General features: G+C 41.6%; 1 protein-coding gene across 1 annotated transcript; it reads left to right on the plus strand.

The window, feature by feature from the left end:
* Positions 1-55: 55 nt before the first annotated feature.
* Positions 56-25,137, plus strand: LOC308586295 (UPF0524 protein C3orf70). Its single transcript, XM_081192797.1, has 2 exons — positions 56-375; positions 21,760-25,137. Exons 1-2 carry the CDS (start codon positions 168-170, stop codon positions 22,314-22,316), a joined length of 765 nt encoding a protein of 254 aa, XP_081048923.1. The 5' UTR covers positions 56-167; the 3' UTR covers positions 22,317-25,137.
* Positions 25,138-25,785: the final 648 nt, after the last annotated feature.

The raw sequence follows: 25,785 nt of genomic DNA on the forward strand, positions 1-25,785 counted from the left end.
GGCCGGGCTAGCCCGTGGCGTCGTCCCTGCTGGCCAGAAGCGCCGCTCGCCGCCCCGCTGCGCCTTGTGTGCGCGCTGGCGGGAGTGACTCGGCGGAGGTGCGCGGTTCGGCGCGGGCTGCAGGTGGCGGCGGGGAAAGCGGCGGCAGAAGCAGCAGCAGCAGCGCCATGAGCGGGACTGGGGCGGCGGCCAGCGCCGCTGCCGCTTCTCTGGCGGCGGGCAAGAGCGAGAAACTGGACGAGGCGCAAGCGCTGGCCCGCAGCTGCGCCGGGAGACCCGACTTCCAGCCTTGCGACGGGCTGTCGATGTGCACCACGCACAGCCACGGACGCTGTTTCCGCCTGCACTGGTGCTGCCACCTGGGCTGGTGCCACTGTGAGTATTTTGGGGGGACGAGGAGGAATGGCGCGGGATGGGCGGGCCGCCCGGGCGAGCAGCTCGCCTTGGCCCCTCGCCGGACTTCCAGAGGCTTCCTTCCTTCCTGCAAGCGCAGGGAGCCCCCTGGCTGAACGCTGCAGAGATTCCTGTCGAGGCGGGGAGTGGCGCGCCGTTTGGGTGGTGGTTTGCTAGCCGCGAGGGAGGATGAGCAGGCGAGCATCCCCGAGCCCCCGGGGGGGGGGCGGCGGTGAGAGAAGCACACCCTATTTGCCCCCCTGGGATTCGGATCCTGAGGGGGCAGGCAAGCTCTTGCCCGCCTTCCTTCCCTTCGCCTCGGTGGCTCTGTGGTGCCCGGAGGGCAGGATTTGACGGCGAGATCGATAGTGGCTGATCGCATGGCACCCGGAACACGATGGATTTCTCCATCCTCCCAGCCTGCATGTATCTGATGAGGCAAGAAAGGGATGGGATGGGCTCGCTGTGAAGCTGTGTTAGTGGCAGTAATGGGTAAAAGGTGGAAGGGAAGGAGAGGGGTGCGCCTGCCCTTCTTCTCTGTTGGCAGAACAGAACCACACTCCCCTCTCTCCCCGCTCCACGTATCTTTTTTTGTTTTAGGGGGGCTGAGAAGCAGCAAACCTCCCATATAATCCTAGCCTCTGTCGCTACAAGAAGGCGCTCCCTCTTCTATCTCTGATAACCGCTGGAGTTGTAGATGCCTTGTATATGAACACAGATGTTCAGGCAGGAAATGGAGCCAACATTCCGTGGGATGGGCTGCACTATTTGTAGGCTTTCCTTACTGGATATTGTACACTAAGAGTGGCTCTCATAATGCGTACAAAGTCTAAGTTATATCAACGTATGAACACTAGTGGTTGAAGCAAGGCGTTTAGTTTGGCTGTCATTTTTATTGTATTTGTTAGTTGGTTTTCTTACAAAGTGAGGCTGAGTGACTTAATGCTAAAATCAGTTAAGAACCAAAAAAACAACCCCAAACCCTAAAAAGACAGTAGTACAAATAAAAGGCTAAAAAACACAGCTGAACAAAAAGGCAGGACTACAGGTGTTGTCCTACCCAAAGAGGCCATGCTACCACCCTTCAAATCAAGAGCCAAAAACCTCGGTAAATAAGAGAAAATTCTTTGCCTGGTGCCTAAACCTGGATAAAGATGGCACTAGGCGTGCCTCCTTGGGGAGTGATCAGAAATGCCCATCAGAAATACCTTCTTTTGTGGGCTTGCTGTCTCAGGCTAGGCTTGCTGATTCATAGTGGTTTTAAAAATTGGTGGTTTCTGTTATTTATTCTCTTATAGTATGGAGCTGCATTTAATAGAGCCTGTAATCTTATTGCTATCTCGTTTCCAAGCTATTAAAGGATCTTCCCTGGCAACCTGAAATTTAACCTATGCCCAAAGAATGCTTCTAAAATGTACTAAAGAATGGTTTAGTTCAAATGTATTCATTCTCAATTAAGGTTTTGGTTTTTTGCTTTAGTCACGCACAACCCTCCCTTGTCCAAGCTAGAAACACTTTATTGAATGATATGAGGTGACCCAGAGTGAAGGGCAGGCCATGCAGAAGAAAATAGACGATAAACGATTTGCTCTTTCTTCCCATTTTTATTGGTATAGTTGTCATGAAACTCAGTGCCACACCATCTATCTGGAAGAAGTCACACAGCAAAGCTCAGTTGCCTGATGTGGCCATTTCATTATCTACAGCCAGAAAACTGAGGTAGATGCATTGGACTTGTTACAACAGAGAAATTGCATTTCAGTTTTCTGCTTCAGCATCCTGTTGTTCCCATCCAAGTCTCTGTGGGGATTTCTCTCCACTCACAAAGCATCATGACTCATGTCCCAGTCCTTGTGACCTGAGGAAATTTATATATTAGGGTAGGATTCGTTGTCATTTTCTGTTTTTAAACTATATCTCATTTGTAAATTTAGAGGATTGTTGTATCTCCTTTTGAAAACTGCTTGCTCCACAATAAATTGTCAAGCTATCAACTAATGGTGTGTACTTCTTGTCCAAATCTATATTTTTGCACGTTTTAATGGCCTCACCTTTCCCATTCTTTGATCTCATTGGGTTTTGCTTTCCACCCCTTCATTTTGGAGGCCCTAGTGATGCATCAACTTGCTAACAAATGGCAATAAAACTAAAATTCACTTGGGACTGTGGACATGGTTAGGATGAACTACAACTCCACACCCTGAGTTATATGGACACAACCATTCTTAAACCCACCTTATCCCTTTGTGCTGTTTCAGCCTACAAAATTAGGCTGTTGCTGAGTAGAACAGTGCTCCACTAAAGCTCTAATGATGTCATACACATTAGTGTTCACTAAATGCTCTCTAATAATGTTTTTGGTTTCCTGTTGGAAAAGCACACTGTTAAGCCTTTTTGAATCTGCTGCTTTAGTGCTTCTAATCAAGTGGATAAGTTGATTCTCCCACTTGCACATCACTATGATCACAGCCTGATCAGGTGCTTTCTCCGATATCAGGATTGACCAAGATTTTGTGAAAGCATTCAGTAGAAATACTCCCGTCTCTAACTGATCTTAAAGAGCTCTTAGCAATTTCCAAGGACTCTGTTCAGATAACCATTAAAACAATGCACTCCTTTCCATTTGCAGTGGAGGGAATCCATCCAAAGTTATATCAGGATTGGACAGAATGGCACTCGGAGGGCCAAACTGAACATTATGTCAAATATATATTTGCATTTGTTTGAGTGTTGTGGTTTTTTTAAAAAAATACTGTATTTTTTTCCATGTATAAGACGGGGACTCAAAATTCAGAAAATGGGGGGAGATTGTCCCCCATGTATAAGCCCCCCTTTTAACATTTCTTTTTAGTAAATAAACCTAGTCTTATACACGGAAAAGTAGAGTAATATCTCTAGGCCTCCTAATTTGGATTGCGACTATAGCCCTGGTGGAGGGGGCTTAACCCTTTTCCTCTGCTCCATGATCTTAAAGAAAATTCCCTCAAAGCTATTTGTCCCAGGAAGACATATCTGCAGCTGAAGGGTTTTGTCCCTGCAAGTCAGAAGGTAACAGCACTCATCCTAGACATGGAGAATTAATGAGTTGGTACTAGTTGCAGAGGGATGCGGGTGGCACTGGGTTAAACCACAGAGCATAGAACTTGCCGATCAGAAGGTCGGCGGTTCGAATCCCCGTGATGGGGTGAGCTCCCGTTGCTCGGTCCCTGCTCCTGCCAACCTAGCAATTCGAAAGCACGTCAAAGTGCAAGTAGATAAATAGGTACCGCTCCGGCGGGAAGGTAAACGGCGTTTCCATGTGCTGCTCTGGTTCGCCAGAAGCGGCTTAGTCATGCTGGCCACATGACCCAGAAGCTGTATGCCAGCTCCCTCGGCCAATAAAGCAAGATGAGTGCCACAACCCCAGAGTCGATCACGACTGGACCTAATGCATCTCCAGGTAGGGCCAGGAAAGGCACCTATCTGCAACCCTCAGGAGCCTTTTTCAGTGAAAGTGAAACACAGGTAGGGCCCCTCTGTCTGGCCTTCTGAACTCCCTGTGCTACACCTCTCACTGGTTCTCCAAACTCCAAAGGTCCTTGACCTCAGTCAGTGCCTCTTGCTTCTCTGGATGTAGGATGGAGGATGTGAGTAAATATTACATGAGTTGCTTCACTCACTTTTGCCTCTGGTTTTGCCCACCACTGGCATGCAGCCCTCCAAAGGTTGCCCAAAAAGGAATGTGAGCCTAGGGCTGAAAAAGATTCCCCATCCCTGGTGTAGGTAGTGCTGAACTGGATGGCGCAGTGGTCTTTTAGAAGGCAGCTTCGTTGGTTCCAAATGGACCATCTCTCATTTCTAGGACTTGCCCCATTTATTAGTGCTAAACCAATGATTTCTTTGTTGACATACTCTGAGTCTGCTGAGATTTTTTGCCAGTGGAGAAACAGGGCTGGAAAGGAAGTGGGAAGCAAAGTTCTTAGGGAGAAAATTGAGTCATTATTGAGGACATAAATATCATAGGAATCCATAAGATCACAAAGGCTTGGCTAGACAAATTATATTTTGTGTTTTTATATTGTAAACCACCCTTCAATCCTCAGATGAAGGGCAGCATAGAAAAGTATAAAATCAAATAAATACAAAATTAGGCAGCTGAACGTCCTTATCTAGGGGTATTGATGGTCCCGCTGCTCATCAAGGATTCAGTCCCCACCTTTGGAGTTCCAGAATGTGGTGGCATGTTTATTTTCAGTCTTTGTTGAAGGAGCAGAATTGTGACACACAGTGGGCACAGAGCAACAAGAGGGGGCATGAGTTCAGTGGCCTGCAGAGTTCACCCCCACACAATTCTTCCTGAACCTACTCGTTTAGCTGATTAGTCCCTAAGTGAAAATTGGCAGTTTATGATTACAGTATTTAATGAAAAGTTCCACCAGTAGTAGCTGTCGTTTTCCGTCTTTCTCTACTTTGATGCCAGCATTTTTTTAAGGTAATTTAAGGTCCGTCGTGGATTTCTTCTTTTTTACCTGCAGGAAAACCAGTGCAAACAATTATAAACTCCTTATTAATTTAGCACAGGCTCTGTATTTGTTTCCCCTTGGGAATATTGCATATTTAAATATATTATTACCTAAGAAATGGCTTGTAATTTCGAGATGTGGGAAATGGGTAATCAGTACATATATGTACACTGCTAATGTATTAAAATTAATTTCAGTGTATCTGAAGAAGTGTGCATGCACACGAAAGCTCATACCAAGAACTAACTTAGTTGGTCTTTAAGGTGCTACTGGAAGGAATTTTTTTTATTTTAAAATTAATTGGCAGTTTTACTTTCTCAGATTGATGTATGAGCAGATTTTGGAAAATAAAAGCAATTTTCAGTATACAACATGAGCAGCCATTTTGCCATTATTATTTATGGCAAAGTTATATATATCAGTTTTTGTAGCTTCAACAGACCACAATTTTGGGGTCTCATTATATTGTTTTCCTATATATTTAATGGCAAGCAGTATCATGCCTTTCCATTCTAATCTCTGGCCTTTATGTATATACAACCTTGGCAAATAACCCATATTGCCTACCCCTAGTTATGTGAGCAAGGAGATACTGAGCATAGCTAATTACAATTGTTCTTCTTGGGTTGTTTTTTTTAAAAAAGTGACTGTTGCCTTGGGAGCAATTTTATATTATTGCAGAGCCTCTCAATTTTATTTTTGTGTGCTTGGGAACAGTAAATGGTAGCTATGACCAAGCTGGAACATACTTATTTTTTCAATGGGCAATGGAAAGAGACTTCATAGGTGGACCTAGGGCTCATCCACACTCCACTTGTCCCATGCCTAGAAAGCATAGGGCCAAGCAAGTCTTTCGTTTGCCCTGACGCTTTTCTTTGGAAAAACCCACTCTTTACTATTGAATCAGAGCAAACGTCCATCCATGGAAAACCCAACTGATGTTTGCTCCGATTCAGCCACGAAGAGTGGGGTTTCCCAAGGGGAAAATGACAGGACAAACAAAAGTATGGAGAGTTTCCTAGAGCAAGTAACCTATGAGGCTGGGAAGAGTAACTTTTTGGGGGATGTGAATTAACTTCACAGCCATGGATTTATTGCTTGAGTCATTAGAATATATATAATGGAAGGTCCACAATATGAGATGGAATGGCATATGAATTAGCCCTAAACATTTTATTTTCCCTACAGTATCTCTAGTGGCATACTGGCTTATCTGTAAGGAGGTTTTCCTCCCTTTGGTGCACGTAACTGAAGGAAACCCCCAGATCCATTTTGACACCTTGGTTCTTTTGGGGGTTTAGCCTCACTACCTATTTATAGCATATTTTTGTTCCCTAAAATCCAAGGCAGCAAATCTTGTGGCATTTTAGATTGGGTCCAGATGTTTGAGATTTTAATCTTGAAAACATTATGATTCTCTAGATAATGTACACTTCTGCATTATTATGAGGGGCACATCAAATTTTCTCAGTGCCACATATGCCTTCTAAGAGCATAGCATTATGTAATATGGTGTGAATTTTAGTAGCAGTGACATTGACTTCCATAGCTTCCTCCTCTTTATGCTTACTTAAATAACAGACAATTGGAAAAATACAAGTCTGTTAATTTTTTTTCTTCTTCATTTTATTCCTCTTTCTATCCCTTGGGCTCAGAGCATCTTATGGTATTTTTTTCTTAATCTTAGTAGCTGTGTCCCTAAGGCATCTAAGAAAATCAAACAATTTGGTGATAAACGATACCAAATGAAATAAAAATGACATTGTACATAGATATCATACCATATTACCAAACCATTACAACCAATTTATCACAGACATTCTTAGTATGTGAACATAGTTGTTAGTGGCAGGCAAACTGAATGTGATAGCTATCATGTGTTCACTATCATTTCCACTGGTTGTGTGAATTGGCCCTGAGAAGATCTGTTCCACAGCTGACATCTGTTTCTTTTATCTCTATGATGAAGAGAAGGGAGGCCTGGATTGCTCAAGTGGCAGGCATGAACAGATGTGGAACAATATCAAGGATTAAAATCAAACCTTCACATAGAAGGATTAATTTTGCACAGTGCATTGATTTTTGCTTCAGAACTCTGTAATAGTTTTTTTCAATTAAGCTCTCCTTTTTTTTGTAAATGCAAAACAGCAGGATGCATCACACACATTATACATCTCCTGAAATAGCTTTTTGAAATATTATCTGATATTGACCTCCTGGTGCTAGATGACCTTGGGAAAGTCAGCTAAAGAGTAGACTTCTAATTCTGAACATACGACTGAACTCTATTTTTTTTTAAAAAAGAACCCCTTTTTATTTTTGCGAGGAAAATGGAATGGCCAAGTGAAATCCAGTCATTATAGACATTTGCCATTTTTATTAGATCATAGCTCATCATTCTCTTTACGTTTCACAGGCATCAGATAGTAATAATTTTCTACCAGTGGTACATTAGTTGATAAGGGATATTTTGAGGACCGATGAAGGAGTACGGTAGCTATGATTACAGAAGGTGTTCTGCATGTGCAACATTGAGTGAGTTGATAATTTTCTTGAGAGTTTATGGGCTTTGTCAGAGTTCATGGTTTTCAAGGCTAGCAGGGACCACTCTGACCACATAGCCCAGCCCAGAGAGCATCACAGAGTAATTTACTCACTTGAGGATGTTTATTACTACTAGCCAGCCTGACTCACTTGTAGATGAATTATAGTGATGCTTCATTCAGGCTTCAGTATAATATGCCACCTGCACTTCTTAATCTTTTCCGGTAGTTAATTATCCACACTGTTCAAAAAGTGGCATTTTATTTCTTTCTTGATTTAAAAAAAATATGATTTCATATTCCGCTCCTTGAATGTATCTTTAAATTTTCTGTTTGATATGTTGAAAGAGCCCTCTACAATCAAATAGCATCTCCTGGGACAGGTGTTTAAAGTTTTGTAATCAAGTTGCTTCTTCTCTTATGATTAATCTGAACAGATTGAGGTCATATTCAACCCTGTTAAAATTGTTAGCAGAATCAATCACAAAATGGGAGTTGATAACTTTATTGTAGAATATGAAAAGAGGGGTGGGAACTGTGAATTAGCAGAAATATATGGATTTTCCACTCGAGAGAGAATCGCACATCATCAAAATCTTAATTCAAGACAAGTTTACATGCCTTTGTGTGGATAAGGATGCTCTCAAGAATTCTTTGGTGTATTTGTATACACATGTTTCTTAAAATTGGACCAAAGTGCAAGTTCTTGTATTACAAATTGCAGGGGCGCTACTGTCATTGAAAAATGTAACCAGGAAATATGACCTTGCTCTAACCCTCCTTTAAACTCTCAGAATTGGTTCTGAAGTCTTGGCTTTTGGGAAAGCATTTTCTACTTTGGGCTAATAGAGTAGAAAGGAAGCCTTGGGTTTAAATTGCAGTAACATGGCTTGATATTAAATACCACAAAGAACTTCTGAACTATAAGAGAGGCTGAACAACGGAGCAAGCATTTTGTGGTTATGGAGTCTTCATACTTGGAGGTTTCCAAGGAAGGTTCATCTAGCATGCTTTATATTACATAGAATATTGTGGCTTGGGGAAGGGATTCTTGACTGGATGACCTTCTATACCCCCAATAATTTGTAACTGTTTCATGACTTCTTATTCTTCCTGTAACTAACTAACTTGAATCTCATTTGCATTCATTATTGGCAAATAATGAATATGGGGGTTGAAGACCTCAGAAAGGAGGCAGCATAAATTGTGACAATATGTAATGAATTGGAATTTACATGACATGGATGCCTCTTTGGATCCAAGGGGGGGGGGGATAACAATGAAAATGGCAATGGGTTCAACATAGACAAAATGATTCCCTACCACAGGATTTTGGGATAGCCACTGTCATCATGGGCTTTGAAAAAAGGACTCTGCAAATTCATGCAGGATAAGTCCATCACACTTTAAAGAAATCTCCCATGTTCAAAGGCAATTGACTTCACGTTGCTAGAGGCAAACCTCAGGAGCATATTATCGCCTTCATGTGTAGGGTACACATGTATGATGGCCGGTAACCATTGATAAAAGAATGTTGGATTAAGTAGACCTTAATCTGACCCAGCAAGTGAGTTCCTTTAACATGTGTGCCTTACTGAGGGGTCTGGAAGTTCCCAGGTCTACTTTTTCAAGCATTTTTTTGCTATACAATATTGACTAGACTGTTGTATATGATAGGAAGCCATATATCTTGTCATTATGCATATGAAAGCTCCATCTTATGAGGAGAATCCTATCCTCACAAGATTTGTGCACATAACATGGAAACATAAATGGTGAAAATGCATGATGCCTCAGTAAAAATAATGGCTAAGTATGTAAAATTTGGCTATGTGTATGTTTAGAACATGAACTTGTGGTTCACCCTCGGGCTAAATATTATAGTTATCTCAACTCTTGGAAATGAGCTGGAGACTTTTAGTTTGTTGAGTGACTGCTCATATTACAAATTCCAGGAAGCCTTAGAGGCCCATAAATCATCTGCTTACCTGTGTTTACACTTTGCTGCCAATTTAAAGCTTCATTTATAATCCATAAAAGGTAAATGGATCCTGGAAATAGGCAATACAATACACAAACAAAAATAGTCCAGTGCATCATTACACTTCAGTTTGACTAACTCAACAGATGATTAGATTAAGCATGTATTGAGCACCTATAATTTTGAAAGTTTGGAGTTATATTTCATGGCAAAAGCTGGTAGTATTGGCCAGTTGTGAGTTTTGTTAATACATGCGTTATGGACCTCTTCGCTTTTTTCATTTGGCAGGAGATCAGCAGTTACAAGCTCTTCTATTTTATTTTGGAGAAGACCCAGATAATCTTTTCATCACCAAAGTACTACAAAACATGGCCAGTTCCCTAGGCATTATTGAAATGCTGCCATTGCTAAGGGCACTTGTTGCAAAACGGTTTACACATTTAGCCTGTAAATCTAAATGCACCCTGCTAATTGAGAGATAAGTTGTGGAAATGTTGGAGCTAGCTCTTGAAGGAAGGGTAGCATAGAGACAAGCCTCAAACCTGTGCAAGTAATATGGGCAGAATTATGGCTTATTGAGATACTGATCTAGTTTAAAATGCTGTCTCCCAAATATCCCCATCCTTTTTTCTTCTTCTTCTACCTTACACCTTTTACTTAATCTTCAATCTGTTCTGGTTTTTCTTATGTTGTGAACAATGTACCTTTTCTTTTCATAAGTGTTAATGTATCCTCATGCATGTGATTCTGTTGGGTAGGGGGCTTAATTGTCCCAAGTTTTGTCTTGTGTCTTTTCTTAGCTCAACAGTGGAGTCTTCTCTGTAAGCTTTTCCCAAATTGGAGTGTAACTTTTATTACTTTGTAGCTGTTTTCATTATTAAGTATCCTTTTTGAAAAACATGAACCTCCAAGTTAATAAAGGTGGTGATTTAGGGGGGGAGGGACAGAAGCTGAAAGCGCTTTTCATATGTGAGCAACATTACAGAGGTTCAAAGGTAAACTGGAATGCTGGGATCAATAGAAGCAGAAAAAAGAATGCTTAAGCAAATCCTCTGTTTATTTCACGGTTAGATACATTCAAATTAGCAACAGAATTTGATGCTGTGAGGCAGGGATGCATACAGACTGCTCAATTAGTAAAGAACTCCTTTTGAGCTCAACCTATTGACTTGTTTCTAACATGTTTTTCTGGGATTTTTTAAAAATGTAAATAATCTAATATTTTGATGAGTTTAACAACCAGCATTGCAAGGGGTTGGTCTAGATAACCCTTGCAACTCTTTAATCCTATTATTCAATGAAGACATTCCTCTCTTTAAAATCAGTGATGTGATTGGAGAGGATTGGTGTTTGACTTTAGGATAGCATAGACAGAGAGTTGTGCCCAAGTTGTATTAAGTGTAGATCCATTGAAATTAACGGAACTAAATTAAGACATTTCCATTACTGTCAGTGAGTCTGCTCTAAGTAGGACCAACATTAGATACAATGCATAAGTTACAGATAGATTCTTACCTATCTTCATGCACGTATTTGAGCTGTCACCCAATTTTTAAAAATCTGAGGCTACAATCCTATACTGTATATAAATGGAATTACAGTGGTGCCCCGCAAGATGAATGCCTCGCAAGATGGAAAACCCGCTAGACGAAAGGGTTTTTCGTTTTTGAGCTGCTTCGCAAGACGAATTTCCCTATGGGCTTGCTTCGCAAGACGAAAACGTCTTGCGAGTGTTCCGATTCCCCCCCGCTTCCCCCCCTTTTTCTAAGCCACTAATAGCCTTTTAGCTGCTAAGCCGCTAAGCCTTTAATAGCCGCTAATCCGCTAAACCGCTAATAGCGCTAATCCGCTAAGCCGCTAATAGGGTTGCTTCGCTAGACGAAGAGACTCGCGGAACGGATTACTTTCGTCTTGCGAGGCACCACTGTAAGTCTCACTGAGTTCACTGGGGCTTAATTCTGAGTAGACAAGTATATGATTGCATTGGCTGTTAATTGTATCAGTCTCCATAGGTTTTTTATAAGAGGGGATTCTTTCTTTTGGATGGTGTTTGCATATGACCTTCTTAAAGTATGTGTGTTGGCAGGGGGAACCAGAATCCCCAAGCTTAATATCTGCCATGATGGAAGGAAAAAGTTTCTCACTTAATATCTTCTCATTGCTTTAATTCCTAGGGGAGTTTTTATGCCTCCTGCCCCAGTAGGTACAAAACAATAGTATCCTGTCCTCTCATGTTTAATCTGGTGTTAGAAAAAGCATAGATAAGAATACAAAATCCAAAGTATGTGTTGAATCTTATATAAAAAAAGGAACAAGCTGTTACGCTTCTACTGGTTACAGACAAAAAATATATATCCTCCAATAACTGTCTAAAGAAAACTGGTAGAGATCTGTTTACAACAATGAGGTAGCAATGTAATTGCACATTAGTGGAAATGATTGATTAGGTTGATTATACCATGTGAGCAAATGTTCTTTTTGCTGCAAAAAGACCTGTCATGTCTGCAACAAATGAGAGCTATGAAAGTCATCTTCTCCTACTTCTGGGAAGAAACAAAAGCATTGTATGGAGGAACTCTTGATCCAAATATGGAAAAAAAGTCTCTACCCTGATTTCCCAGAATGATATGTTGCTATCAAGTATGTTGCTCTTGTGAGGGCCAGGTCTTCTACTTCTTCCTTAGTATACCGTTTTGCAAATGCAGATACTGATTTACTGCTCACAGTTCTCCTCCTTTGTGCCTTTGTGTATGTTAACTTCTTACAAGCACCGTAGATGGGTCTGGCCCACAAGAGCAACCATAAAATTGGTATCTTTTAAAGTGCCACAAGGCTTCTAGTTTTCATCACCACTGAGCTTTCTGGAATCTGAAAGGTTAAGCCTCTCCCTTGAGCCATGAAATAATTGGTAGAGCAGCTGACCAGCAAAGGCTTGGGTGCTATAGGTTTTCTGCAATGTGATGTTACGTGTTGCTTTCATTATAGAGCAGCTACTCCCAATTTTCTGGCACTTTAGTATGAGCTCTCACACAATGCATGTACTTACTTGCGATTGGGCCACAGTGGTGATATTGAATTACCTGCTCCTAATGGAAAAAGGGCAAATCCATTTCCCCCAAAGAAAGCGCAGCTCTGCTGATGGTGTTTGTGATGGAACAAAGCACTTTATTTCTTTCCTTAGAAATAAATGCATTCTTCTAATATAGCCATTAATGCTTACGGTTCCTTCTAAGCATCAGACAGTGTTTGAGTTTTCACCTGGTCAGGGTTAATTACCTTGGCTGCTTTTAAAAGCCTAGGCACAATTCATTTTTTTATGTCAAATTACATAAGGCTTGTGGGAGTCAGGTGTGCTTTGAACAAAATAAGAGTTTTCTGTATGCCTTTTTCAAATAACATTCATTTACAGATTATTACACAAAGATTTGTTTCCTTTTATTATACTCAAGTACTAATAATCAAGTGACGTTGGTGGGATTCATAAGCAAACTGAGTTTATAGAGGTGATATTTCCATAGCTTCACAGGATGCTGCCTTATGTCAGCTGTTTCAAGAGTACTGGACCAGTGTGTTCTCAATGTCATTGTGCACAACCACAAGATATCATTAATGAAATCATTCTTATGCATTTAGCTCTGTCACATTTTTGAACATAGTCACGTTTATTTAGGTGGATGGATTGAGCTCCAAAAGGGCTGGCACATAGGGGTCGTAGACCGTAAATCCACCACCGAACTGAGATTCTTTTCTGCATTATATTAGTTAAGCCTTTTCTTTGGAACATGCTCAAGCCTGTCTAGAGCTACTTGTACAGGACAAATGACTTTGTGAATAATCTTCTGTTAAAAGCTAAGAATTGTTTCTGTGGCTTAATTTGAGTCAGTGTTGCATCCTGGGACATTTTTACAATTCACAGGCATGTTAAGTTTAATAAAGGAGAGTAAATTGCAGCAGCTTACATTTCCCTTGCCACTCAGTAGCTGCAACAAGTCTCAACGCACCTGGAATTAGGAGACAGAGTTTCCAGGTCAAAGGATGCATTTCATATATATATATATATATATATATATATATATATATATATATATATATGCTTTCGTAGATTTTCACGGGTACAGGAATGCAGGTTTTGGTGTCTTCGGGTGTCTTCCCGTGTAAGAGTTGGGGTGTCTAGGCGACGTTTCGACGAGGTCTCACTCGTCATCTTCAGGCTGGTGCTTTCGGAGAAGCCGAAAGCACCAGCCTGAAGATGACGAGTGAGACCTCGTCGAAACGTCGCCTAGACACCCCAACTCTTACACGGGAAGACACCCGAAGACACCAAAACCTGCATATATATATATATATATATATATATATATGCAGGTTTTGGTGTCTTCGGGTGTCTTCCCGTGTAAGAGTTGGGGTGTCTAGGCGACGTTTCGACGAGGTCTCACTCGTCATCTTCAGGCTGGTGCTTTCGGCTTCTTGTTACTAGAACAGAGCAGGATCTCAGTGTTTGAGTTCCTATAAATACTGTTGAGGGGGTGTGGTGTATGGCCTCCAACGTTCTGGGCAGAGAGGGAGTTCCCAGATTAGTGTGCCTTTTCTTCTTTTGTTCCTTAATTACTTGAGGGATATCTTGAGTGATTTCTTGAGTGATATTCTGAGTACCACTTAGGAGGGTCATTAGGTGTGGATTAGTTGCTAAAGCTTTCGTGTCTTGACCTCTTGAGCTTGTGAAAAGTTTTTCTGAGAAGATGGCTGTACTGCACTTAGTTGTGCTCTGGCTTGGCTTCGTGTATAGGGGCGAGCTGTGGTTTTGTGCCCTGTGCCAGCCAGATCTGTGTAGGGATTGCAGGGGGGTGCAGCATCCGGAGGTGCCAATATGGTTTGGCTACTGGATGGTGTCTGTACTTTATCTGTGGAGAGGGTCTGGGTTTGGGTCTGGTGTGGTTGATTGGAGATGGCGTTCTGTGTGTCTCTGGTTCTGGTGTCGGTTTTTGTGGGGAGGGCTAATTTCCAGATGTCTGGCAGGCGGGACGTGTCGTCACGCTTGTTCATGTTGTGAGGGTGTTTCTCTATCTCGATGGCTTCCATGATTATTCTCTTGTGGTGATGTTCCATGTTAAAGAGCAATTTGGAATCTGCAAAATTAATTTCGTGTCCTGTTTCTTTCATGTGTTGGTAAAGAGAGGAAGTTTTTTCTTCTTTTTTGACGGCATTCTTGTGTTCTGCGATACGTGCATTTATTCGTCTGTTTGTTTGTCCAATGTACGTGGCTGGGCAGACTTTGCAGGGTATTTCATAGACCCCTTGGTTTTCTAACTGGATTTTATCTTTTGGGTTTCTGAGGATATTGGCTATTTTTTGGTTGGTGCAAAAGGCTGTTTTGATATTGTGTTTATGGAGGATTTTGCTAATTTTATCTGTAGTGCCCTTGATATAAGGAAGGAGGGCCATGCCATTGTTTTCTTCTGTGTCTTGGTTTTTGGGGGGTGTTTCTTTTTGGATTAGCTTCGTAACCCTGTTTTGTTGGTATCCGTTGGCGATTAACACATTTGAGAGATTCTGTAACTCAGTTGTCAAGTTGTCAAAAAGAAACACCCCCCAAAAACCAAGACACAGAAGAAAACAATGGCATGGCCCTCCTTCCTTATATCAAGGGCACTACAGATAAAATTAGCAAAATCCTCCATAAACACAATATCAAAACAGCCTTTTGCACCAACCAAAAAATAGCCAATATCCTCAGAAACCCAAAAGATAAAATCCAGTTAGAAAACCAAGGGGTCTATGAAATACCCTGCAAAGTCTGCCCAGCCACGTACATTGGACAAACAAACAGACGAATAAATGCACGTATCGCAGAACACAAGAATGCCGTCAAAAAAGAAGAAAAAACTTCCTCTCTTTACCAACACATGAAAGAAACAGGACACGAAATTAATTTTGCAGATTCCAAATTGCTCTTTAACATGGAACATCACCACAAGAGAATAATCATGGAAGCCATCGAGATAGAGAAACACCCTCACAACATGAACAAGCGTGACGACACGTCCCGCCTGCCAGACATCTGGAAATTAGCCCTCCCCACAAAAACCGACACCAGAACCAGAGACACACAGAACGCCATCTCCAATCAACCACACCAGACCCAAACCCAGACCCTCTCCACAGATAAAGTACAGACACCATCCAGTAGCCAAACCATATTGGCACCTCCGGATGCTGCACCCCCCTGCAATCCCTACACAGATCTGGCTGGCACAGGGCACAAAACCACAGCTCGCCCCTATACACGAAGCCAAGCCAGAGCACAACTAAGTGCAGTACAGCCATCTTCTCAGAAAAACTTTTCACAAGCTCAAGAGGTCAAGACACGAAAGCTTTAGCAACTAATCCACACCTAATGACCCTCCTAAGTGGTACTCAGAATATCACTCAAGAAATCACTCAAGATATCCCTCAAGTAATTAAGGAACAAAAGAAGAAAAGGCACACTAATCTGGGAACTCCCTCTCTGCCCAGAACGTTGGAGGCCATACACCACACCCCCTCAACAGTATTTATAGGAACTCAAACACTGAGATCCTGCTCTGTTCTAGTAACAAGAAGCCGAAAGCACCAGCCTGAAGATGACGAGTGAGACCTCGTCGAAACGTCGCCTAGACACCCCAACTCTTACACGGGAAGACACCCGAAGACACCAAAACCTGCATTCCTGTACCCGTGAAAATCTACGAAAGCATATATATATATATATATATATATATGTGAGCCTTCGTACGTCTCCTTTCAGAAACCGAACACTTGCATTTCCTGTCATTCCTGAAATTCCTACTAGCATGCTTACTTTCATAGACATACATTTGGGGAAGTAGGTTATAATTATATACTATAGTATGTGATCTGTCTTGGACCCCTGCCATTTTCTGTGCATTTACTAGTAGAACATATGCCTTCTGAATAAACATAGTGATATAAGGGGCTGCTGACAAAGCTGCAGTATTTCTTGCTCATGAAACCTTTGAGAGTTTCAAAGATGCTGTGTATCTGATTGTTTCTGAGTACTAAGCAAGCCTGACCTTGAACACTGCCAGGATAGGAGACCACCTGGGGACCACATGCAAGTCATTCCGAGGCCCTTGGAAGAAGAGCATGGCAAATACAGTAGACAAAAAATCTGCAGAGGCAAAGATTAACTCTTGGCTTCAAATACTGTGAAAAGCTACCCGCACAAGTATTAGCCTACTTTCCTTTTTTTGCTTAAAATATTTATATGATGTGCTGAACCATTTTCTCAGGACAGTTTAAGACTGAGATAAAAAACAGATGAAAAATAAACAAATCAATAAAATGCATACATACCTAAAGCCCAGATAACAGGAACTGATAGAAGGACCTGGGAAAGTAAGAGTGGCTTTACTTGGTGTCAGCATGACATCAAGCTAGGGATCAAGTGAGGCTCTCTGGGGTGCTGAGAGAGCTGAGGTGCCACTACGGAAAAGACCCTTTCTCCAGTAGTCACCTGTCACACATAACCCAGCAGGAGCACCCAGAGAAAAGGGCCTCAGAAGGTTATTGAGATCGGGTTCCATGTCATGCCGGACTTTCAGGGTCAAAAAAACAGCACATTGACTTGAGCCTGGAAATAGACTGGAAACTACTGAAGCCAGAAAGCACCAGCATGCTATGTTCAAGCACTCCAATTCCAGTTAGCAGTCTTGCTGTGTTCTGATTTAACTGAAGTTTCACATTGGAGTATTGCAGTGTATTGAGCATGGATCTGCCTTTGAAGACAAATGGGAGGATATCAGGACATGAAAAACTGAAGCTCGGTTGTCCCTGTCCAGATAGAGTCATAGTTAGTACACCAATATAAACTGAAAAAGGTGCTAGGGAGACAACCTGCACCTCCAGGGACATAAGATGAACCAATTTTGTACATAATACTTTAGGAGGAGTGCAACTCCCTCCAGAATGGGCAGAATGCTGCCCACCTAGACAGATAAGCCAGTACTAGCCATATCCTCAAACCTCCACTGACATGTAACTTAACTGTTACATGTAAACATAAAACAGCATGGAGGATAGAATAGCACCCTGTGGAGACCCCCCAAACACAAGTGCCAAGCAGTCTAGCAGTCTTTCCCCAGCATCACCTAAAATTGTCTATCCAAGTATGAGTAGAACTAGTTAGTCCCTCAGTCCCCAACTCATCCAGTCCTGGGGTATGAATACAGCAGCTCTGCACAGGGATAATTTCTATTTTGAGTCACCTTTGTGTGTCTTGGAAGGATGGGTATTATCAGCCTTCCACAGTTGGTGCGTTTGGAGGCACAGATGGGTTGGTTTCCTTGAGTAATGATTGTGAGCCAGCAAGAAAATCAAAAACATATCCCATATCTCCTGTCTACAGTCTCTAATCAAAACATCTTGATCTATAGTGTTCTGCAACATAGCAGGAGCCAGTCATTATTTTGGAGTATTTTAAATTTAGCATTTCCTGTATTGCAGCCCTAAATCTATTATTTGGAAATAAGTCCTACGGCTTTCAATGACAGTTACTTCTCAGAAAGTTTGCTTAAAAGATATTAGGAAATAAAACATGAAACATACATTCTGTGCAACCCAGTTTACTTGGAAGAAATAACAGGTTACGTTTAACCCACATGGCAAATACCTACATGTGAACAGAATTGTCAGCAACTCAGTGTTTTACCTGCCTATTTGGTATCATTGCATTGGTTTCAATATTAGGTGTTTGAGTTTGGGTTTTTTTAAATCCTGTATATTAATAGCAATCTCAGTTCTGCTTATGTAGGCAGCACAGCACTAGTAATGCACAAGAGGGAAGTAACAGCAGACGGGGGAGACTCCCAAGATCTGCATGAGTACAAAAAATATTTAGGAAATAAAACTTCAACGGGGAATCCACACCCCCAATAAGGACTGAGTATGCTTATTCCATTAGGATTCTCCTTGCACAGAGCACTTTCCCCCTCTTGTTTCACTGTACCCCCACATGGCATCTGGAGCAAATTTTGGAAATGCACAGGGGAGGCGAGGTGGGGAAAAGTCCCATTGCACAAGCAGAAGTCTTGCTGGTAGTTCATGCATTCATTCATTTCCTCCCAGGCCACATTGTAAAGCACAGATTTAGCGACTGTTTCTGTTTTGATAAGAGCATCTGATACTGACGGTTTCATGTTCCTTAGACATCTTATTAGATTTTTGATGCAAATAGTTTTCGGTCCACTTTCTCCCTCCTCTAAAATGTTGCTGAGCATCTCAAACAATGCAAGTAAGGAATATGATTAGCCTACACCATGCCTATGCAATGGTAGCGGCTTATCTGATGGGAAACAACATTTGAATAAGGATGAGCAAACACAACTTTCAAGTAGGATCTAGAAATAATCAAAAGCAAATAGATTGGTTTCTTGAAGGTTCACTGGGTGTCCAGAAATCATCCGAACTCCTGCCTGGAGTTCTGGCTCTGCGTATATGGCGTAGATTGGAGACTTCAGACTCTGCTAAGGATTTCTCACCATGAATGAGGCCCTATGCACCCTCTTCACTTGTGTTCCTTACCAGTGGTGGCTGGGAGGCCTCACTTACAAAGAGAAATCTGTATTACAGCCTGAGGCCTTCAGACCCTGCCATTTAGTGCTTTCATTTCCTCAAAGTAGGGCCTAAAGGCCCAATCTGAACCAGCTGGCATTCATTTTCTATGATTTCCCAGCATCCCTGACTGAATTATGCATGTATGGAGGATTTCTGAGCCTCATGCTTACGTCCCTGAGCTAAGGGACTGGGAAGGCCTCAGCAGGTCTGCATTGGTAGTGCTGTAGCCTCACATCAGGGTCTAGAGGCAACAATAGGACTGCCCAGGAACGTGATTTTTACTTCTACAGTTTGTATGCCATTTGATCACAGTAATCTCTATGTGGCATGCAATAGAAATAAAAATGCATTCGAACTATAAAATCAAGATTTGGTTTAAAAGCCAATTGAAATGTAAAAGGTCTTCAGTTGGTGCCAGAAGTGCAACAGGGAGGTTGGCCTGTTTCATAAAATAGGGTCCACAATACTGAACAGAAAGTTTTGGGAGTAGCACTTGCTTTATTATCCTGATTAATTTTAGAATGGAGGTGGGCTCCAGGGTTGCCTTGACTCTGGTCTGAAGTGAATTTGTTGCCGGCAGGAGGGGAGCAACTCCCATAATCTAGCTACACATTTTATTTTTGCAAAGCATGTGCTTATCTCAACCTGAAGCTAAAGCTGAATTCCTGGATTCCATACAACCAAATGTCTGTCTTCTACTTCCCCTCTACCCAAGAGCTCTGCAAGAAACATAATAGAGACACATGGGGATAACATTATTGTTGAAAAATGTTTGTAAATGTTTGTAGAATGGCCATTATTAGGATGCAGGGTCCACCCGCAACACTTGCCTCCAGATTCTGAAGCTCAAGTACTCCCTGTGGTTAAAGATAGGTTGGGGTTGTCAGGCATTTGCTTAATGCTTTTGCTCTACACTGTTTGTAGTGGTTAACGTGTGTAATTGACACAGATTAGCACTGAAAATAGATAATTGTCAATCATTTTGCATTGACTGGAATTAGGAGGATACATTAATGCATAACTACTGGTTTTCATAAGGTCTGTGCCTTGGGCTTACAAAATAAGAGCTTTGGGAGGATGGAGAAGATGGAAGATGTTAGCTGTGCTAGCAAGTGCATATATGGGAAAAGGAAGCAGATGCTAACGAAGGCATGGCTGCTTTGTTTGCCAACTTGTTTAGCTTCTAATTCATTACTGAGAACCTGGAGAGTCAGAGAAAGAAAAGCGCTGTCTCAAAATAGAGCCAATTCGTTGTGGGCCAGAACAGTAGAAAGTTTTTACTGAGTGTTTACCACAGTGGCATCTGAGCACAACAGTAGTCCTCCATGTTTATAACATTTCTGTCACACAGCTGCTCATGATGCATTTTAGAAGACATTTAAATTCTATTCTTTTGGGTTTTTGAATTGGGCTCAGATTTCTCATTCACTTCAACAAAGCTCTGTCTTTTTGCTTTTTAAAATTCTATATGGCTTCCTTTAGCAGCGCTTTCAAGCTTCTTGTTCAATACAGCATAAGAGCCCATTTTACAGCCAGCATAATCCTATTTTCTTCTTATTTAGCTGAATTATCAGAGTGCCAGTGGCAGTCACAGCTTTGGAGTCCTTTCATATCCTGGTCTTCTGTTGCCAGCTGCAGCCACAATTGTGTCCAATACTACCAAAGGGGAAAATGCAACACCCTCCCAAAAGACATATTTGTGTAGTAGGGAAAACAAAATAAATGCATTGATGATTCTGGAAACATCTTCTGATTGCTTTTCTTTAGAGGAATTATCCTAGAAAATGGCACTTATGGAAAGCTCGCTTTCAGTTGACTGTGAAGAAAAATAAGCCACAAATAAGAATGTGGAAAGCGCCCAGAGGGATTAAACCAAGAAACCATCTAGACCAGGGTTGTTTCCCACAGTGGCTATGCAGATGCCTCATGGAAACCTGTGTGACCATAGCGCAGTGGGCAGAACACATGCCTTGCATTCAGAAAGTCCCATGCTCAATTTTTGGCTTTTCCAGGAAGGGCTGGGAAAGACCTCCGAGGGCTGCTGCCAGTTAGTGTGGGGAAACCACCTGGCCCACAGAGCCTTCAACGGTGCCACCCTCCTCCCACTGGCCTAGCAGTGACATACGTTGCTTCTGTGCTAGACTGGGAGAGAAAAAAAACCCTGTCCCTTATCCAGCGAAGGAGGAAAGTCAGCTGCCACTGGAGGAACAGATTGCTCTGTTCCTGCTCTAGCAGCTCACTTCCCTTCTGCGCTAGGCTGAGAAAAAGAAAAGCCTGCTAGCATAGAAGGAAAGTGGCTGGAAGGAAATGGTGTCAATATGGTGTGGGTGTGAAAGAGAGGAGAGAGAAAAGTGGGGTTGGGAAGAGAGGAGTGTTCCCACCCACCTCCAGTATGCAGCCCCTAACCACCCCTCAATGGGAATGTAGCCCTTGACTTTTTAAAAAGGTACCCCACTCGTTTTGTAGACAATGCTACTATTTTAAATGACTTTTTCCTGTACGCTGCCTAGATATTAGTCTATTCATGACAGTATATAAATACTTTTATAAATACTCAACTAGGTGAACGTACTGGTACGTCATATCAGGCAGCTTCCTATGTTCCTAGCCGCCTTGTTACGTTACTTCTCAGCAACTGATATTCAGGGCCTAATACCTGTTTTGTTCCTGACCTAGTTCCTACACAGCAGAATGTGGCTTCTAATTCATCTTTTCATATCCTTCACAGGCAAATACGTCTATCAGCCTATGACTCCAGTAGAACAACTTCCAAGCACAGAAATACCTGTTCGGCCTCGGGGAACCACAAACACCATTCAGATATCTGTCTCGCTCACGGAACACTTTTTGAAGTTTGCACCTGTCTTCCAGCCACCGTTACCCCCAGATTCCCCACGGTTCTGCACAATCTCGGACCTCTTTATTGACAATTACCGTGTGAAATGCATCAATGGGAAGATGTGTTACGTGCAGAGGCAACCTCCTGCTCCCCCCAATAAAACGAAGCCTCAGGAGGTCACCACACGCAATGCCTTAATTTTGAGAGAGAATAATACACCAAAAATAGATCATTGCTCTTCCCCCTCCAGCTCTGAGGACTCTGGGATCAATGCTGTTGGGGCTCACTATATGGAGTCATGTGATGAGGACACAGAGGAAGGGGCGGAGCTAAGTTCAGAAGAAGATTATAGTCCAGACAGTAGCTGGGAACCGGATGAGTGTCCCCTCCTATCACCCTCACAATGCGAACTAGAAGTGATTGAGACCATAGAAACCACAGTGTGAAGTGCTGAGCTGGAAACTAGCTAGGCATACTTAAAACAATACCGGTTTTCTAGCATTTATACTAGCTTTTTTCTGACAGGTCCTTTTTTCCAATGCACTTGACAACCCACAGAGGAATGTAGTTAACCGTATTTAGTCACTTGTGAATTAGTTGTTTGATCCTAATCAAACCACTGAATTTTCAAGAGCCCTATTGTATATTTTTAAAGTTACAGATTTGACTTTTTTTAGTTCTATACTGTGCCTGATTTTGGTATGGTGCACTTAATTTGCAAAAATCAGGTCAAATTGTGAGCTGTTCCTATTAGTTCCAAATTACTCCTTCAGAGCAAGGAGGCAGCCTTTCATCAGCACACCAAATGTTTGGGTGAACAAAGCCCTTTATTTAGTTTTTTTTTATTTTATGTAGGAGACAAAGACCCACAAGTTCTGCAGTCAGTGTACCCCCTTTTCAAATAACCTGCATGCACACCACCCTTTTGCAAGCTGCAGAGTAACTCAGGGGGTTCCCAGAATAAGCACAATATACCCTTATTAATCATAATCCTGTTGGGAAAGAATGATAACGATGCCTGAATTTAAAATCTTTTTAGGGTGAGTTGTTACACTGCCAATTGACCAACTTCATTTGGTCTTCAATCTGACTTAAATTGATTCATGTGTTACCAACTGAGGCCAAATTGGATTGGGTTGCAAAGGTATGGCATAGATTGAAGAGCTTCTAACCTGAAATAGGTTCATGATGTCTAACTTTGTTTTTCTCTCTCCAAACCAGCCAGATGTTTTTGCCTGGGTTTTGAACACACCCATGGCAAAACTGATTATGTGAATCTGCCCTTGCCATCTGCTCATGGCAGACAGCTGTCACGAGCCCATTAGTTAGAAAAGTCTGTCCAGCTGATCAGTGGTATACCAGCAGCTTCTGTAAAAATAAATAAATCACCCAACCCCTTTCTGCTGTGCATATGTTCAATACATGTACACCTGAACTTAATTTCACAAGTCAAATAATTGTGCATGAATTGACATGGATGGTAGAAACCAGCTCAGTACTGTAATAGGGGTGTAAAGGTTTTGTTCGGCTTACTACTCTATTGATTTATTCTTTCTCTGAACCAGTAATGGTTTAAGATTTAAGCTTAGTATTGGGTCCAAATTAATATCAGTTCGGAAAAGGGCAACTTTCCTGCTGGGTTGGACTATGGCTCCTCCCATGGTGATTAAGGCAGGAGGAAAAAACTTGTCCAGACGTGGTTGGCTTAAAAGCCATTTCCATGCCTGTTAAGTGTCCAGATAAAAGATACTAATTCCAGCTGCTGAAACACTTTGGTTTAATCAAAGTCTACTTGAAAAAGTCACAGCTAATTGGTCAAACTTTTTCTTCCTTTCACTGTGTCCTTCCAATTCACATTGAAAGTTCTCATGTAACATATAGAACAGCTGAAAAGTGTACAGTGAGTAAGACAGGTCTTTAAACCCCCTCATGTATTTGCGTCTCGGCTTTAGTTGTACAGAGGCAGGTTATCCTCTGGGGAGAGATGCTCTGTGAATCAGTTCAAGCATGGTGGCCCTTTGAGTCCTAAGGATTGGGGTGGGGGGAGTTTAGTTTTAGTCAGAAATAGATTACACTTCAGGGTCAAGTGCTGATGGCTATATCGCAAGACCTCCCCAAACAATATGCTGTGACCACATCGTTTTTCTGACATTGGTTAAATCACTTTCCGTAAGTCTTGGTGAGAATGAACATATAAATATGTACAGATATATCTCTCAGTATTAGATTATTTTATGCTGTGTTGTCGAATGCTGCTCTTTAAACACTATCCTAACACATTACTAAGTTTTCTACACTCTGACATAGACACTTTTTAGAAAGCGTTTAGATTACAATGTGTATTATGAACAACTATATAAACTGATATTGTACTTTAAAATATAAAAAATAACACCCTGAGAAGAAAAATGAAATATTTATTATGATGAATTATATTAAAATGCATTTCTTGGCAAAATGCTGAGGAACTCAATTCTGGGCATCACAACTGGTAAAGCCTTTCTTAGCATTTCTGGAGATATAGGATATTCTGCTAATTTTTAAAGAAAAACGTTCTGTTTTATAAAATTAGTAAATTCTAGTTCATAGAGTTTACTAAAAAATAGTATTATTTGGGGGTTATTAAAGTGTTTTCTCAGGTGCTGTACTGTTAAGCATACTTATGGCTTTTATAGCGGGAAGACGATGCATAAAACGAGATTGCATTACTCTAGCTAGGGATTTGAAATGCACCGTATACATTTGCAATTGGCTTTCTTATGCATGAAAGGAGTAAGGATCTCTGGCAATGGCAGAGGGGGCTAGAAACAATGTGAATTACACTTGAGGGCAGAAACAGGGCAGCTTCTGAAAGTACACCTTAGTTTCTTTCATTACACTTAAGAATCATGAAACCTTCCTAGGCAGACTAGCAGCCACCAAACCAGGGCTAAGATTAGAGAAATACATTATGAACTGAGGCATGAGCTGGGTTAAATTCAGTACAGATTTACTTATATGGGTACACTCTTTATCAAACTGTTAATTAGCAATAGCCGCATACAATGTTAATCTGTTAAACTTGTTCTGTTCGAAAGTCTTAAGCACAATGGGCAAAGTCCTGTAGTGCCTGGCTTCCCTGGAGATTGCCTGGGTGCAGGCCATGGCAGGATTTGGTTAGATGATTTAGCACATGATGCTGTGTCTCAACGTACTCCCCCATGGGTACCCTATTGTTTCATGTAAACTTCTCACAAAATAATAAATGTGAAGACTGCTTTTGCACAAGCACAGCGTTAAGGCAAATTTATTCTCCACAATTCTGTACTGCTCCAAAAAATGTTGAATTCTAAATGGGGTCTGGTGTGATTCGATGCTATCTTCAGGTATAGCTGTGCATTATCATGAAATTGCTGGAGTGTAGCTGAATTGGATGTGGCAACTATCACCTGGGAAATAAAGATGACACCACAGTCTCTGTTAGCTTCTTGCTACACTAGCACCACTCTTCATTCCTTAGTTCCAATGTAGTTAATACTGTAGTTGTCTTTCTACAGTTAAGTTTTGCTAGACAAGGCCTGTTATTATTTTCTGTAAAACTTCTTGAAAGGGACAGCAGATTTCCCTTAGTAAACTCTGAAAGTTCTTTATCATTCTTGTAATAGCTAGAGAAGAGAATTTATACTTTCTTCTTTGACCAAACCTCATTTTCTGCTTTCCTGTAAGTTAGTCAATTAAGACTTGAGTAACAAGAATATATTCCATTGAGCATCTGGCCATTAATTCTGCCCCTCCACAAACAGAACATTTCCTGTCTTCTTTATTTCACTTCCGACTGTCTTGCAACAGTTTAACAGATATCCATCTTGATTTTGAAAGCAGTTGATAGTAGACTTGACCTGATCATGAATTCTGTAAATGGGACAAAGACTGCAG

The sequence above is a fragment of the Podarcis bocagei genome (genome assembly GCF_964188305.1).
Source record: "Podarcis bocagei genome assembly, chromosome: 4".
Lineage (NCBI taxonomy): Eukaryota > Metazoa > Chordata > Lepidosauria > Squamata > Lacertidae > Podarcis > Podarcis bocagei.